Genomic DNA, 18,592 nt, shown 5'->3' with positions numbered 1-18,592 from the left:
CATAGGCTCATATAAAGTATGATTAGCAAGTTACGTGGATATAAGGATGCACACAAGAGTAATGTGTGAAAAGGTGTTTCTCTGGGCCCCAAATGAATACTAAAAGAGGCACACTACTTCAAACATTTAACAAAAACGAAACCTGCAACAATTTGTTATCCTTCTAGTTGCTATCTGAGAATGAGATAGCCACACTGGTGCAGGGACAGGAGCAAGGTCTGACGTGCCAGGCAGAGGCCTGACTGGAAGAAAGACCACACGCTTCCCTCTGTGCGCCTTCTGGAATAAACTAAACTGAGTAAGCATGCTCCGCAGCTGAACTGTCTGGAGCAAGGACTCACTCAGATACACCCCTGCTCCCTCCTGGCCTAGCGCAGCCAAGGTTACCCTTGTGCGGGTAGTGCATGTGTGCAGCTCTGGCAGAGAGGAGAAGCCCGGCCACGTATGAAGATTTTGCAGGCAGTTCTGGCCCCCCAGCTCAGGTGCAGTTTACCCACCCTTGTTAACACCTGAACACCAAAAACCTTCTTGTCAGACTTTCAGATATTACCATTCCAGACACAGCAGTTTGACGTGAACAGCAACGTCAGCTGAGAGACGTGTCTTTTATATTTTTGCTGCTTGCGTCTGCAAGCTCCACAGGTCCTCTGCCTAGCAGGGATATATTTTGTATGAGCATTTAACATGATCTGGTTTGTCTGATGGGTTATTTCACTGTAACTGGCAAAACAAATACTGTCACACATTCAGTTTAGTTTCCCAGTAAATATTTCCTGGGATAGCTGAAAGCACATTCCAGCCACACTGGTAGTTTGAGAAACGGCAAAACGAGGCTCTGAACAGGAGATGTTACCTCCAGTGAACCTGGACCCCTTCTGTGCAACGTGGTGGCAATATGCTTGAGCCACACGGCAAAGGACACTTTTGCTGCTGTGACATCTACCGTGGGGTGGGGAATTAAAACATCCATATTCTGCTTTTCACATGCTTGGATGGTAAGAACGCACAGACAATTCTCCACAATCAGCTTGATACAACAGACTTCTGAAATGATTTCAAGTTTTCTACAAAATCTGACCGAGTTTTTCCCAATGGAAGAACCTACTAGGAGTTCAAATGATTAATAAACTACTCACAAATGGGAAGATGGACCCATTTTAATTCCTGGGTTGTTTTAGCCCCCGGCCTTAAGAAGCAGCACTGCTTCATTCTACCAACATTTTTAGCACATGCTTCAAGCAGGCATTTTAATTGCTGATATACACTGCTGTTTAGTAGCCATTACAGACTTGCAGGGGTCAAGATTAATGCACATTAGTTATTATGCGAAATTTAAAGTACTTTCAGAATTCATTAGGGAAACTAGAGGGTTGTAATATATCAGCTGTTTTTCCTGATGGGAACAATGATGCCTTACAGCATTCCTGCTAGTGGCCTAGGTCTCAATAGTGGCATAGAATGAAGGATTAAAAACCTTCGCTAACAGTTGTTGATGTACTACTTGGTTGCCTTATTCTCAAGAGATATTTAGATATCCATACATCCTACTGAGGAAAAACCTACATTGTTTAATAGCTTATAAATTGCACTAAAGCATTCAGCCTGACTAAAGGAAAAAATGCTGCCTTAAATACCTTAGGGACAAGGCTAGGCTATTCTTCAGAGTCTTCATGCCAGCTTTCTCACTGATAGGTAAACTGAAGCAGTATGTTACCAGTTTTTTTCCTCACCCCGAACTTCTAACTTTATGTCTTCCTTACCCCTCTCCATTCCTTCAAAGCCACAGATGAAAAACAACATTAATATCTATGAACTGCTGAAATGGGGTAGTGGTGGTGGTGGTGGTAATATTTACCCAGTGCTGGGGGAACTCTCTCTCTTATGTGAGTGGGAGCAGGATACTGGAGCTTGGTATTGTTAATTGCTCCTGTGGAGAAACAGAAATAACTCCAAAACAATCTGATGCTTACGAGTTTCTTGTCTGAATTCAGATCCCATCAGAGGAAAGAACTGCCCCCTGCGTGTGGCACAAGTGCTCTGAAGTCAAAGACAGAGTGAAATATTTTTCCTACTCCTCCCCTTGTGAGTGAACACTAAGAGCTCTGGTTTTTCACATCCACTCAGGTTTCAAGTTCTCCCCCTCTCGCTCTGGCAATCATGGGAGCCAAGCTGGAGCTGCTGATTCTGTAAGGTGGCAGAACAGGTAACAGACAGGTAACAGACCCAGCAGATCAAGTCAAGAACTCCCAACTCATTTCCCATTATCCTAGTTTCCTGCAGCCTCCATTTCTTCAAACTTAAATTGCACTCTTGGCATTTTTTGGATCTAGGTAATACCTAAATGAAATGTTTCACACAATAGCACCTCTCCCAGCTGGGCTACAGAGCCAGCATCAGGTAACTGCCCTTTGTGCGTTGTTCTGAAAACTCTCCACTCCCATCTGTGAGATTGTTTTGAACAGTCCCATAGCCAACAATCTCAAGGGGTAGCATTACATCTCCAGAGTGCTCCCCATCTGGGAGCTCCTCAGATGGGGTCAATAGCCAGCTCCCATTTCCCTGGGCTGGGGTTAGGCTGGGATCTCATCAGCACAGGCTCTCCTCCTCTTTCACCACATGCACCTCTGCTGTAGGCTCCTAGGACTTGCCCAGGGCTCTTCTCGCCCCCAGGTAGCTTATGCATACTCTTTCCTCCAACTCTGACCTCAGCAATGCTGATTTTACAGTTCACTTAACGGTGATAAAGCAAACAAAACACTCATTCTTGATTCTGAGACAAATTAATCTTTACTGCATAAGCACAAGAAAAACAGAGCTAGATAAAAAGACAAACATATTCACCTAATTTCTTCCTCTCCCTAGTCTAGATCACTCCTTAGGCTTAAGGTCAGGGTCCTCCAAGGGTGCCAGGATCCTCCCTGCTGCACACAGACTCTTCTTCAAACTGAAGTGTTGTTTTCCAATGCTTTTGCACTTCTTCAGCTGGTCTCACAGTTAAACAAGAATCCTCTGCTAGAAAGCACGTCTCTTTTCTCTGTTCTTTCTTTCTGATTATGTGAATGCCTCTCATCACTTTTCAGCCCTCACTCTTTCTAAAACGACTGTAACAAATACTTGGTTTCTATAGTCTGCTTCTACAAAATCCAGCTATTGTAGACTGGTGCTTCTTGCAGATCTATTATAGAAAATTATTTTCCCTCAGGCTCTAGTCACTCCATTGTCCCGGGATGGAAGCTATTAGTTAATGGCTCTGCAGTGATAAAAGGCAATGACTACAGAAAGACTTCTACTTCAAATACATTGACGCATTAGTGAGAAATCAATTTCATTACTTCACCCAGAACTCTAAGTTATACACAGATTCACTAAATCATTAGAGACGGTAAGAGCTAGAAAAGAGAAATGTAAGAATAACAGCAATTCCTGCATATATTTTAGCATTTATTAGCACATTTAAGGAGACAAGGAGAACAAGGTAAATACTCTTATGCCTGACGACCTACATTACGGTTCCAAACTTTTGCTCCTATATAAACTAGAAAAAAGTAGCATCTTAGATTCTCGGTTCATGTCGCAGATACCAACACACTTCTTATGGGAAGTGCAAGTGAAGCCTATTTAGTGTTAAAGTAAATTGAGAAAATAAAGATATATTTTAACAGCACTTTCCTAATTCTACTAGCGTACAGACTTTTAATTGCCTATCTATCCTTCCCCCAAAGTATTAGAACTGTTAGTACTTAAGTGTCATGTAGACTTACACAGTTAAGCCACACAGTATTGAAGTAGGAAAACCCATTAAGAAGAAATTGTATTGACAACTTAGTTTTTAATGAATTCTCTATATACTAAGGCATGTTAGCTTTCCAATCTGTTCCTGAAAACACTTAGTCTAAGAGAAGTTTATGCTATTTTTCACTTTTTCAAAGACACTCCCTGATCTCAACTGCATAATCACTATGTCCATTAATAGGTATAACCTCAGTATCACGTGCAATTCAAGTTATACTAACTGCACACACAGACACACCTGGACTGGATAATATGTTATTGCATTTAAATGACTTCTAGGTATTTTCACAGCAGACAGTAAAGGAAGCTGAAGGCAGATCGCCACTCTAACCAGACTGTATTTCAAAGCATTTTCAAACTTCCCATCTGACATGGTCTAACATGAACACAGGTATTCTAAACCACCACTCTGAGAAAAGCAATCTTGTGCAGTTTACATGCCTTTTAGCAATTTGCAATAATTTGAATCCTCCATGTTGTGGTGGGAAATGTGAAGATACCACAGAATCATGTTAAAATATCCCAACACAAGTTCAAAGTACCACTGTTCAGCTATTTAGTGAACAATGAAAAAAAATATGTATAGAACTATAACAACTTACATTATTCTTCATGTAAAATTTATTAGATTTAGGTGATAGTTAAAGTGGAGATTACCTCACTTATTGTACCACCAAATGCTAAAGAAACTTGGCAAAAAAGCAACATCATATCCACATGGAGAGAGACTTTGGGAAAAAATCTCTTAGAAAAAGGAAAGAAGGTTAAAAAAATTCAGCTGCTGTTTATATTTGATAGGTTTGATTTGAAAAAAATTCATGTTTTGTGGATGTGAATGTTACTGAGAAACAATTTATTCAAGTTGTTTAGGAACACTGTACAAGAAAAGTAGTTCAGGTATTCTCTCCAGAAAGAGCCATCCCAGGAGAAACCAGCAAAAACCAGTCGGTCCCCTTGAAGTTCAGCTGTGGCACCTGCCATGCAAGATTTATGGAAAAACCCATGTATTAGTGATAATACTGAAGTTTATAAGGACAAGATCACCATCATTGACCATACAACAATAGTCAGCAGCATACTTGCATGCACTCCATTCTGCCACCGCAGTTCTGAGCAGGCCACAAGCAGCCCTCAGAGAGCAAGTAAGCATTGACCCTGCACATTAGAGACTGGAGCCAGCGCTCTTCGGACAGGTGCCATGAATATGTGTAACTACAACACTTGTCATTTCAGGACTGTGGGAATGGCCCAGCTACACCTTAAAGAGCTGGCTACACCTTAAAGAGGTGCCTTGAGGTTAACCCAGGCTCTAGGGCGGTCCACCGTATAATGAAGCTGTTACTTTTCGCATTAATTCTGTGCCAAGGTTTGCTTGGTTGGGCCAGAGAACTTTTAGATTGCACAGTTTGCTTTCTAAAAGCCTCTAGGAGGATGAGCATCTCCACTTTAGAGGAGGCAAAAAAGCTGCAACGGAAACTTAGCAGCTTGACACTTTCAGAAAACATGCGCAAGCTGTGCACTTGCTCCTTGTAGGAAACGCAGAGAAATGCAAAATCATTTCAGTCTCATGATCTAAATGTGAACCAGCACCTTGGTTAATTTTAGCTCTAGTTAATAGTCTAAATGTGTGGAAGTTTACACTCTCACTGTTCTCTCCTGTGACCTTTTTTCTTCTTACCCAGTTAATGATCTGAGGCTTTCCAAAATGCATGTTCCTCTTTAACTAACCGATATTGTATTAGGACTTGGCAATAACTCATCAGTTCGCAGCTCAAAGTATTTCAGAATCTGTAAGCAGCAGCTATGAAGTGAACGATGTCCTGTGATTTCTCCTGAAGCAGACTTTGCATCTATCTCTCGCGCTACGCGTATCAATGACGTACACGTGCCCGGATTCTTAGAACAAGGACCTTCCTCTTCAACAGTTGAATAAGCATACCTTTGTTTCCCTACTGATTTATGCATCTCTGAACATAGAACAGACCTAGTTAGACCCATCTTTTCTCAGTAATCTTTCAGTAATTTTGAATGTTTTGATTTTACTGTAAATGCAGATGGAACCAGTTGAGTATCTCGACATCCCCCTGCATGGTGAAATCCTATTCTCCTTTCTCTGCACATTATTAATTTCAACACAGGAAAACTATTTTATCAAGGAGAAAGAAAAAATTCAGGATACATCTCTGCCAAATAGAAAGAAGAAAGAATTGTAGAATTTCATGCAAGAATACAGCAAGAAGATATATCTATATAGTTTCTCCATTTTGACATGAATAGTAAGCCTAGTGCAGTAACTGGAAAACTGGAATTTCAGAGAATTATATCATGTTTGAAAAGCTTTACTGAAGAATTTTCCATGTTTTTCTGATACAGAACCCCCATTCAAACGCCTCTTTGTTGAACTTGAAGTTTCAAAAACAAAAGTTTGAGGGCCAGATGTCAACAATCAGCTCTGATGTAATCCATATTTCATTCAACCACTTTCATTATGGAGCAGTAACTTATGTCAGAAGAATAGGATGAAGATGTTACTTCCCCTAAATTTCTACCTCTGACAACCCATTTGTCAGAATCCTTAGTCTCTTACAAAACTGACTTTGTTACTGCAAACTCTGGATGGCAAGCAGCTGCTTTTCATCTGTTCATCATACAAAAGTACTTTCAAATCTAGGCTAGTGCTTTAAATACTGCACATTTTCCATGCCTTTATTCTGGAATTACTATTATGCATGCTACATAACAGCAAGGATAGAATGATTTTTTTTTTTAAAAACAAAAAGAGACTTGAGAAAAAAATTACTATGTCATTCTAAGGGTTGTACCACTCTCTGAAAACTAGTTTACTCTGCGCTTACATCCTTCCCGTCACAGCATGGACAGTGACAGAGGGGCTAGTCATGCACACACATCATTTCCATTACTCCACCAGTACCGTACCTTTTCAGGAATTACAAATCTACACGTAAAGAGTTTCCTGCTTTCCACAGGATTAAGACTGCTTTATATGAAGGAGAAAAGAAATGTACAAATATGAGTAGCATCTAGTTCTGCATGAGTGGTAGCTTTGCATCTGCAATGTTGTCTTCCTATTTTCATTTAAAAACATTATATTCCTTCCTTGAATGCCGGTTGGAAAAACCTGAGATACCCTAAGGGGAAAAAAATAAAGTGTATTTTGAATTGGTGTGTGCTTCCTCATATTTGTTCCTCTCTAGTGACCAGTATTCTTTTCACTATTTTGCTTTTGAAGATTACTGAAATCTACACATTTCTCCCATTTGTCAAATACATGCTAAGTACCTTCATCTGAAACATGATGTAATATTTCAGTAGGCACAAATGTGCTGTAGGAAAAGGTAATCTCCCTTAAGTATTCCGTAAGGAATCCATGAAGAATTTCTTACAGTTTTTCTTCCCTCACAGAATCCTACCATAAACTTATAATACAAGTTATGAAGAAAACTAAGGTTAATAGCTGTCAACACTGTTGTTTAATCTCTTAATTTACCACATAAATAAGAAAAATGTCACCATTAAGAATCATACTAGAAGAAAACTAAAGAAATACATGCTTCCCAAAATAAGCTGCAAGCACAAAGCTTGCTTAATCATGCAATATACCTTTCTTCAATCCTCTAATTTTCATACTATTCATCAATTTCTTCTTAAGCACAAGAATACATAAGATTATATTCCAGACAAGCATATAAAATATATTTTAATAAGAATACACAGTCAGTTTCCTACAAAATTCACTTATGAGTCTTCAGGGCAAAACTGCCCAGGTCAAGAGCAGCACAGATCCTTCCATTAGACCCAGGTTTATCCCTCAGAACTGATGCCTGGGTTTTGGGGAGAGTTCCCCAGTTCCAGATTGTTATTTAAACAATTCCAGATTGTTATTTAAATTTTTCATGTGTGGAACATAGCTTTATGTCCACAATGCTCAGGAAATAATGGGTTTCAGTCTTCCCATTCCCATATCTTATGATCCGCAGGTGGGAAGGACCATATACACACATGCAGTAAGGACTGTGATTTTTAAAAGAAAGCCATTTTGAGGGCATAATAGAGTTGACAGTCTCCTTTTAAAAATCGAAGTAGGGTTTTATCAATTGTCCTTTAAAAAAAAAAAAAATCTTAAAATTACCTCTCTCTTGTAATGGAAACAGCTGACAGCACTGAAGCCTAAGGAAATAAGGAAGATGACAGATGATATTGAAGGGAGAAAATAAGCAATCAGGAATATAGGGAGTATAAAAGCCTCAGCCAGCCCATGGGAATTATTCATTCACATTTTTATTTTTAGAAAGATGCTATGGCATTTTCATCTAGAAGAGTGGCTTCAGATAATAGGAAGTCTGATCAATTACAGGGGTTTAAAATACTACCAGCAGGACTCACTGACAGAGAATATCTAAGACAGGCACTACTGTACTTGAACTCTTAAGACATTAAGAGTATGATTCAGAAACTTCTCTTCCTCCAGCTTGGGAGACACTGAAAAACATATCTAATAGAAAATGCAAACCCTGAAAGAGTTGTACTGCTCACAGAAAGGGTGCACCACAGCAGGAAGAAATTCCAGTGACGACACTGCCATGCAAGGTATGTGGTGCTTTACACCCAAAGTACACGATTTTGATTTACAAGAGTGTATTTTCCTCTCCGTTGTCTTCAGGATTTGATTTTGCTCTGTTCTTTCCCCTCTGCCCCCTTCAAGAACTATCCGGTTCCTTACATAAAGCTACCATCCCTGGCACTTCACATCTTTTCTATTAGTTTCCCTAAAATCTGTACCTTCCTTTCTTCTTCTTGTACCTTTTCTTCTCCAATTCAAATTCTCCCTCATCCTCACAAGAGGAACGTGCCTTTTTGCCAAGACATGCAGCCATATAAAAATTTAAAGGTGATGAAATGGAGAAGGGAGCCCAAGCTCAGAAACACACATTTATTTTTCTGTTGCTGGAAAGAAAACGACATTCCTTGATAAGCAGTATGGATGTCACAGGCATTACACCCTAATATTCACCTCATAAATTATACTTGTGCCCTTAGCTTCTGGAAATAAAGCATCAGCTTAAAGCTCATATATCTTCCTTTATGAACAGTGAAGAAGGTTAAATCCATATGAGGAGCTGGAAGGAGAACTTAATGAACACAGGAGATGGTAAGGGTTTGAGGGGTTGTTTTTAGTATTAAAAATTTAGCAATGCTCAAACTGCAGAAGGTGACAGCAAATATCAAAGAAATTTTAATTGGTAGAGTGAAGGAAAACTGTCAAGGCTTGTGTTTGTGTTACTGTTGTCGACCTCTTTTGGAAGACGAACCTTTCTAATGAGGAGAACATGCGATTTCCCCTCCTTTCTTCCATACTTTGATGCAATATGTCAATAGCATCTAGCGAAAGCTATTTTTATTGGGAACAGCTTTTAAAAACTGGCTGCTATTGATCAAATATTTTTAAAGAAAACTATCCTTCCAAAGAACATATTTGACTGCAATACTCCTTGGTTTTACAGGTGTACAAAACAGGGGCAGCCAGACTCTGTGTGCTGGGTTATCCTTGACAATAGGAAACTCAGGTAATACAAGTATTATCAGGTGCAGTTGGAGCACAGTGCAAGAAACACCAAGCACAATTCAGATCACTGATAGAAGCTGGGGCACTGCAAGCCCCCACATGTACTGCAACTCCAGAGAATGTTCTCAGATATGTGAAAAATCAGTGGAATAAAGAAAAAAAAAAAACCCAAAACAAACCCAAACCAAACCTTCACAGAGATAGCACACTGGAAACATCTTCTTGGACACATCCAACTTGTACAGCATGGAGCCACCTCAGCTCCGGGGGGTTTATAAGCTATCCAAAAGTGGCTGCCCTGCTGGAAATTGTGCTGCTTGGAGGTGTTGGACATGAATTTGTACTGTACTAGCTCAGCTTCAGCCTTTTGGTGTCCATGATTATGTATCTAGCTCTTAGTTATGTTGCTCAAATACTGTTTAGCCCATGTTCCCTACTCCTTCATTGCACAGTATGGCTCCAGCCTTCCTTCTAATGCCTACAGCCGTACTGCACAGCACTGAATCCAAGCAACAGATGAGTCAACGAGGAGAGGTGCTCTGCTGGATCTCATTCACAAATGAGGAGGGGCTTGTTGAGGGTGTGAAGGTCGAAGGCAGCCTTGGATGCAGTGGCCATGAGATGCTGATGTCAAAGACAAGAAGGTCCTGTACTACAGTGAGCTCAAACAGAAGACTAGGGAGAACGCGTGCCTGCTGCTGAATGGGGCAGGGGACCCAGTGACACAGGACATGGAAAAGGCTGAGGTACTGGATGCCACCTTTGCCTCAGTCTTTCTTTACTAGCAAGACTGGCCTTCAGGAGTCCCTGAGAGCAGGAGGAAGGGCTGGAGCAAGGAAGACGTACCCTTGGTGGAAGAGGATCAGGCCAGGGAACACTTAAGCAAACTGGACATACATAAGTCCATGGGCCCTGATGGAATGCACCCACAAGTGCTGAGGGAGCTGGCAGATGCCACTGTGAGGCCACTCTCAATCTTTAAGCGATCATGGTGTCTGGTGACTGAAGGAATGCAAATGTTATTTCTTTCTTTAAAAAGGGCAGGAAGGAGGATGCAGGGAACTACAGGCTGGTCAGCCTCACTTTAGTTCCTGGGAAGCTGATGGAGCAGCTAATCTTGGAAACCGTTTCCAGGCACACCAGCAAGGTGATCAGGAGTGGTGAGCATGGCTTCACCAAGGAGAAATTGTACTTGACCAACCTGATAACCAACAATGAAATGACTGGCTTGGTAAATGAGGGGAAAGCAGAGAATACTTCATTAAGGCCTTTGCACTGTCTCTCATACGATCCTCAGGGAAGCTGTTGGAAGTATGGGCTGGATTAACAGAGAGGTGGACTGAAAACTGGCTGAATGTCCGGGCCCCCAAGGGTGGTGAACAGTGGTACAAAGTCTCGTTGGAGGTCAGTAACTAGACTGTGTACCCCAGGGGTCCATACTGGGTCTAGTCCCATTTAACATCTTTGTTAGTGATCTGCATGATGGGGCAGAGTGTTCCCTCAGCAAGGCTGCAGATGATGCAAAACCGGGAGAAGTGGCTGATAGGCCAGAGGGCTGTGCTGCCATCCAAAGGGACCTGGACAGGCTGGAGAAATGGGCTGACGGGAACCTCATGAAGTTCAGCAAAGGGAAGTACAAAGTCCTGCACCTGGGAGGAACAACCCCATGAACTGTACAAGGTGGGTGCTGACCAGCTAAAAAGTGGAAAAGGACCTGGGGTTCCTGGTGGACTCCACTTTGAACCCCTGGTTCATGAACCAGCAATGTGCCCTTGTGGCAAAGAAGGCTAGTGGCATCCTAGGCTGCAGCTGGAGTTATGCCAGCAGGTCGACTGAGGGACACGCTCCTTCCCCTCTACACTCAGCACTGGTGAGGCCACACCTGGAGCACTGTGTCCATTGCTGGGCTCCCCAGTACAAGAGAGACATGGATATACTGAAGACAGTTTGACAAAGGGCCACAAAGACGACTAAGGGACTGGAGCATCTCTCCTATGAAGAAAGGCTGAGAGAGCTGGGACTATTTAGACAGGAAAAGAGAAAGCTTGGGGCAGGGGTGGGGTGTGGATCTCATCGATGTGTACAAATTCCTGAAGGGATAGTGTAAAGAAGATGGAGCCAGACTCTTTTCAGTGGTACCCAGTGACTGGACAAGAGGCAACAGGCACAAACTGAAACACAGGAGGTGCCATCTGAACATCAGGAAACACTTTCCCACTGTGATGGTGACTAAGTACTGGCACAGGTTGCCCAGACAGGCCGTTGAGACTTCATCCTTGGAGATCGTAAAAACTGCAGCACTACCAGCTTGCCTCTTTGAGAACTCCTGTCTTACACGTAAGTATTTCATGCTTCTCAGTCATGAAACACCAGAAACTTTATGATTATGTGAAGAGTCTGATGCTGAACAAACGCTAGATTAGACCTGCAGCGATATGAAATCATTCATCTCCCTTGTTATGGGAGGTGCTTCCAGTGCTGAGCACCTTGGCACTCATCTGAGGGCCAGCAGACTTTGAGGAGGCAGTATTCACCTCTGGTGCTTCCTTGCCCTTGCCTGTTCTCCGTCCTCCACCCAAACACATTCCAAATCTTTTGGAAAAAACAGGAGCATGCTGGTCCTACCTCCGCAACAGCACTAGAGCACAGAGATGGGTAGACAGCTAGATGACTTGCTATAATGATATATACTTTCCCCATCATTTTCATCCTCCATTGTCTCAAATACCACTCAAAACCATCCATAATATACTTCCCAGGTGTGGATATACCAATCATAATCAATCATTGCATAGTCTCTAGTGTTTTACAGACTGATGCATCAGCTCTCACAGAGAAAAAAGGACCGCAGTTAAACAAACCTGGGCTATACATTATAAAGACAAGACATTAACAGATCTGTCTTTGCAAACTGACTGAAAATTTGAATCCCTTCTCCCTGACAACTCATCATACCAGAAGACCATGGAAAAGGCAGAAAACAAGCATGGCTTCTTGTGGCTGGAAAAGTTTCCAGAGTCTTACCTGTCTTCATTCGGAATTTGGGAGGGAAGTTCCTTGCAAAGTTCTGGAAAGGAGAAAGCTTTCTCAGGGACTTCTCAAGGTTTCTGGAACAAAATCCTACAGAATCCAAGGACCACAAACTTCCACCAGCTTGCTTTCCAAGGGAAACATTCCCTTTGCTCACCTGGACTTGTCTAGCAAATATCTAGTTTTGTGCCTGCACTTCTGTATATGGATAAAACACAATTTCAAGAAAGAACACACAACACTATACCATTGAAAAAACCTGAGATTATGGTAATTTATGACTAAGACTCTACAGAGAACAGAGTGAATAAATGAATCAGTACAGATCCAGCTTTCTGATTTTCTCCATGCAGCAGCAGCTCACATATCTAGAACTGAAGATAGTGCAAACTCCCTGTTAGGTTCTTCCCTGAGTGTTTGCTCACACAGTGTTCCTGCTGTCTATGAAGTCATAAGCCACAGTGAGAAAGTTGCCAGCAGAGGCGCACAGTCAGAAAAAAAGGCCCTCACTGCAAGTTTATCTCCAGCGAGAAGTACTGGCCCTGTGAAAACCAAATCTAACATTTTCCAGAAAGATCTAAATTCTAGATCCAAGTAGATTCAGGGCTAGAAATAAAATGCAGCTTTGCCACTGTCAGATAGATTTTTAAGATGACGTTATAATCAAGCCTAATATGTATGAAATAATGAAATCAACATTTGACTTGACTTCATAAAACAATATTCCAGTACAAGAAAATATTTGTACATATTACAGATAATTAAGCTTTGTCCAAAAGTAAACTTCAAAATAAAAGCATAACTGTAGAAATGTGCCATGTTATAGCACTCTCTTTTCTCATCTCAAGACACAGCCCAGCTGGTTACCGATATAGAAGATGTCTGGTAACAGGAACAGTGCAAGACACTTACTTGAATGAATGAGCAAAGTACTGATCCTCAGTTTCTTTGCCATCTCAGACTTCGGTCCAATTTCATATGCCTTACCCAAATTCTAGGATCTTCTAGAAGTTCAAAGTATAAAAATCACTTACATGGCTACTTTTTCTGACAGATATTCCTCTTCTGGAGCAATGCTGTTATCTGCTTAGAAGCCCATCTATATACAGACAATGTGAATTTGATTTCTAGTTTCTGTTGGGTACATCAAAATTCTGGTGGGCTACTTGCTTTCCTAGGTAAGCATCCTAAACAGGAACTTAGTTTATGGGAGAACTGACTTTTAATTATTGAAGTTTTTCACCTTTAAATCTTCCTGCAGGCTGTAAATATAATTCATACACATAGCCAAGAGAAGACTTTCTAATATAAATTATAATTTTTCAGTGTATTTGGATGACAGTAGATTCTTACAGACAACATCATATAGGAATAAAGCCAACTGTAAAATTGCAGAGAAAACTTCTTTGGAAAAAACCCAAGGCAAACTGCAACCACTTCTGTCCCCCACTTACTGAATATTCAGATTGATTCATTTTGTCAGTATTTTTCTTACTATTTTCTTGACATCCACATGCACACTGTGTACCAACAAGGCTAATCAGCAGCTGAAAACACAACTGTAACTTAATCTGCAACTTAACTGAAGTTGTAGTAGGTATAGTTTTAGTAACAACTTGAAAATTTAGGCCACTAAATTCATTAACAAGCTTGAAGATATGAATGTCTCATCTACTTAATTGAGTGCTTCTATATGAAACTAAGCCATGCATTCATTTGGTTATATAGCTGATTTTGCCATTCATCAGTGCCACTCTTCTAATTTAAGTAATTTACCACTTGAAATTTTAAAATAAAGCAGTGTACTGCAATGTCCCAACATTTAAATGATCAAGAAGAAATAATACAAAACTGTGAACACTGTCTAGGTATATAGACTATCAAAAGCAACAGAAAAGGAATCCAACCCTGAAAGCATACAAAAGTTTAGCGTTTAAAACAGAGTTTAAAATTTTAAAAGTTTAAAAGTCACTCCAGGTGACTTATATACTATTGCCCTGTTGACAATGTATGTACCAAGAAAATACATTTGGCACATGGGCCATATGGCTGATTAAAGACAGAAATAGAGTTTTACTGTAGATGAGCTATAAGGTCATCCTGTGAACTGAAGGTGCCTTAGTGGCTGGAGCACAGCAGGCAAGCTCTTAAGAGTTAAATCTCAGCTTAGATTGACCTAAAGGAAAGGGTGAACTTTAAGGCCCCTCTGGGAGGCACACCAAAGCGTTGCTTCAAAGGCACACTGCTGACCTGGGCTAAAACACTAATGTAGACACAACCTCTAAGAACCCGAGCGCATACTCACTACCACTATTTGCTTCTCCGCCAAGAGCTGGGTACCTACTACATACACAGAGACTGCGTCTTCATTTCTCACAACTTTTCGAACATTTACCACCATGTGTGCTATAGTTTCTTGTCTGATTTATTTTTGAAGGAATTTAAAAGAAATAATACATCCGCACAACTCCAGTACTCTTGGTTTAATCCACCAAGAATCTCTACTCACCCAATCACATCACCATCATTAATGCTCATCTGACTGACACCAACTTTGGAAGTGTGACTGCTGGGAAATCATTAAATCTGAGATTAGCCAAGTGTAAAAAGAAAAACATCCAATAGCTCCACAGAGAAAATAACCTACATTTTGTAAAGTCCCTTGTAAACAGGAGAGTATTAGAATTTTCTGAACAAAGCAATATTTTTCTATTATACATTATTATAATGCTGGCTGGTCATGCTGTTAGTACATTTAGAGTATGGCTTATTATACTGAAGTAATGAAATCATAGCTGAAAAAGTGATTTGAAAGCATATAAAGGAGCCAAATCTTGCATAGCTCAAGTGATAGCCTATCAAGCAGCAGTGTTACAAACTATTTTTTTCTTTTTGTAGCTGAATGACATACAGAAATAAACCAGAAGATTCTTCAAAACCAACAGAGAAATAAATTATACTCCAATTACTGACAATTTTATTTTATGCTTTTGCCAATTTTGTTTCTTGAACAGCTAGAATAGTCCAAACTATGCTTTATGATTTATGAGTTTTTAGACTTGTCCACATGAATTTTTCCATTTGAGATCATAAAGCTTAATTCCTTTAAATTAGGAATAAAGAACTTCTTTACTGCAGCGGCAGAAGAAAACTAAACACAAAAGCTAAAAGTGAAGGACACACAGACCAGCTCTGAAGGTTTAAGATATTAATAGAAAGATAACTTCTCTTTAAAAACCAAGCAAAATGGCATAGCTTATATCTCAAAAATCCCCCTGGGGAACAGTTCCCTCAATCAGATAGCATATAATAGCAATTGAAGAAGAAAGATGTTTTTCACTGAAATGATAATTTTGAGTTAAAAACCCCAAAATACTTGTATTAGAACATTCCATTCAGTCTTCCTAGAAAGAAAACTTCCTTTCCTAACACTGTTGTCCTCTTTTGTGACAGATCACCCAGATACCCTTTCATTTGTAGAAAATAATTATTTTAGGGTTTTTTTTCCCCCCATTTCTTTTTTTAAATAGAAATGTAATATTCCTTAATCAATTTAGTCAGGCATGCCTGGCATTGTTTTTTTTTTTGTTTTTTTTTTGTTTTTTTTTTTTTAATACTATCAAATAAAATAGCATATTAAAAATAGCATCACACATTTTTATTTCTTAGACCACATCTACCTACCAATAACTTTCAGCATCTTTCCATCCACCTGTGGGTTTAAAAGGGTGTAGAAAATTCATTCCTCTGCACCTTCACCTGCTACTGGCACACCAATGCCACAAAACCCTGATAAAACTAACACATACCCATTTTTCAACCCAACATTTCCATATGGTTTAAAGTTAGTCCCCTAGGCATAACATACCATAGCTACAAAACCCCTCTAGTTTTATCAGGCACTCATTATAGCAGATTGGAGACCTAATTTAATTTAATATTGAAAAAACTTGAAAATCAAATTTTTGGCACAGAAAGACTTACAGAGAACCTTTCTGTTAGTAAAAACTTTCTAGGAAGATTATACAGAACAAAGCAGAACAAATTTGGTATAATCCTTTCATAGCAATGGAATTTTGAATCCTCTGTGAAAAGAAATCTATGAAGCATTACAACTCCTCCTGTGCATCCAAGAAAGAAAAGACACATGAACAAGTTAGCTAAATGACATAATTCAGGCACAGCAAAGGAGTAGAATATTGTTGCTATTTTGCAAATACTATTATTTCAAATATTGTGTATAAAAGAGCAACATGATTCAATCTTAAAGTCAAGAAGATTTCTCTAAATCTTAAGAAAAGACAATCAGTAAAGTAGCTTTGAGATAACATGTAGCATTAACACCTTAAACCTTTAACAAAAAAATAATATTTTCAAACTAATTTTTCTATGCATCTATTTTGGCCAAATTCAGAAAACTTCTGAACTTCTTCAGCATACATATTTTTCAAATAGAAAAATAACACGAATGTAAAGCCACTAGATCCTTCAACATTTTCATGGAGGTGTGTGTGTGTCTATAAACCAGGCATAGAAATACATATTGAACTCCCTAAGTCACCTAAAATGTAGACTAAAAGAGAGAATCCCTCACTGACTTTTAGCAAATCTGTGCGTTCCTCATGCTCTTTTAAAAGAAAGCAGTATTTCTACCCAGATAAGAAAAAACCTCTAGAACAAATGCAGACTTTAAACAGAAGTGAACAATGTGAAAAACAGTGAAAAATAGCCAGAGACTGAATACTGTCAGACTAGTGCGATGGCACAGGGACCTAAGGAGTTGGTAGGATCCTTCATACCATTAACCCTCTTCGCTGAGCCCGACAAACCTTGCTGGAGAGCAAGAAGTTAAGTTCCAGATAAACTCTGTTTGGTAGCTTTTTCAGAAGATAGATGTCTTCCCAGTGGAAAAACATGGGAATATTAAGCTGACAAAGAAGAAAGATTTCTGCAGTCCCTCCCCGTAGGAAGCACTCCTTTCCCCTTGCGTGACTAAGTGACTTGCCCGTAACAATACTTCTCTTGAACACTTAACTGTTAATTTTCTGATACAAGGAGACACTGAAGAGCAGCAAGCAGTCAGAGTAGTAGCTTGTTTTCCAAGCCAGGAGTAACAAATGAGCCTCACAGTTCTTTTGGTTGCTGCCGATGTGAAAAGTAGCTTTGCTCTAACAAAATGATCTCACATGGTGGAGGAAAAAAACTCCTCTGCCCTGCCCTTCCCCTCTGAGAAAACACGCAGACAGGCACTGCCTGCAGCTGGCAGCTTCCTCGGGGCAGAAGTCATGCTGGATCTTCCATTTTGCTCTAGTCATCAGAAGGAAAAAAAGCAAGCGGTTTCTCTAATAAGACAGCTTAAAAACTATATACTGTAATAGCTTTAAATTATTTATGGAGTAACTCAGTGTTTTACAAGGAAAACCAATGATGCTTAACCTCATTAATGAGGAGACAGAACTCCCCGTCTTTCTGGTTGCGCTGTTACAGTACTTGTACCATCAGACACAGACTGAAAGACTAGCAGTTACCTAACAGGCAAATGACAACTAAAAGCAAGGAAAAGCTTTAAACAATATAAATACAGTGGAAATTCTTCCCAATTTGTTAAGAAGCCTACAAGTTTGCTTCTACAGTGATTCAAGTCCACTGAGCAATATATGGCAAAATTTAAATGTGAAATTCTTTCAGGCAGTTAAGATGATTGATTTTCTGTTTTACACAGGTACAGTGTAACCCTCTATATCATCAAAATGAAATTTCAGAGGCAATATTTTGGTGAAAATATGCATGCAAACTTACAAACTTATATGACATTCAAATAGTTATTTTCCCTGTGGTAGAAGTCTTCAAACAGCCTTCCTAAAGAAAGACTGGCTCAGCAAACTGCAATGTTACTTACACTTCCAAATGAAGCATAACCCATTATATATATATTATTTGTGAGGCCATAGCATAAGAATGATTTTTAGAAGTATGTTTACAGTCAAATGATAAGATTGGCATCTTTAAAAAGAAAAAAAAAGAAATCTAGTTTAACGACAGTAAGTGGCATGATAAAGAGAAGCATGCTGGCAAGTAGATGCAATTTTAAGAGTAATATTTCCAGCTCTCTTGATTCCTCCTTCTGCATTTTTTAATTCTCCACTCATAATTATAAAATGCTTCCAATATGGTGTTATAACAGTT

General features: G+C 39.7%; 1 protein-coding gene across 10 annotated transcripts in view; it reads right to left on the bottom strand.

The window, feature by feature from the left end:
- Positions 1-18,592, bottom strand: part of CTDP1 (CTD phosphatase 1) — a 120,002-nt gene that overhangs the window by 10,176 nt on the left and 91,234 nt on the right. The window contains exons 13-14 of one of the 10 annotated variants that reach the window (XM_087765209.1): positions 14,916-14,975; positions 13,386-13,410 (exon numbers count right to left, since the gene is read on the bottom strand). The exons of 3 other annotated variants lie outside the window; for them this stretch is intronic. In XM_087765209.1, coding sequence (XP_087621335.1) covers positions 13,401-13,410; positions 14,916-14,975 — 70 coding nt within the window. In that variant the 3' untranslated portion in view covers positions 13,386-13,400. Of the gene's footprint in view, positions 1-1,902; positions 1,928-2,403; positions 4,767-13,385; positions 13,411-14,915; positions 14,976-18,592 lie in introns of those variants that run through there. 6 more of the 10 variants (XM_087765218.1, XM_087765177.1, XM_087765186.1 and 3 more) reach the window with 6 other exon arrangements.

The sequence above is a fragment of the Nipponia nippon genome, unplaced genomic scaffold, assembly GCF_047370975.1.
Source record: "Nipponia nippon isolate SJK-2023a ecotype South Korea unplaced genomic scaffold, ASM4737097v1 scaffold_1, whole genome shotgun sequence".
Taxonomy (NCBI): domain Eukaryota; kingdom Metazoa; phylum Chordata; class Aves; order Pelecaniformes; family Threskiornithidae; genus Nipponia; species Nipponia nippon.
This window is presented reverse-complemented; position numbering and strand designations above follow the sequence as displayed.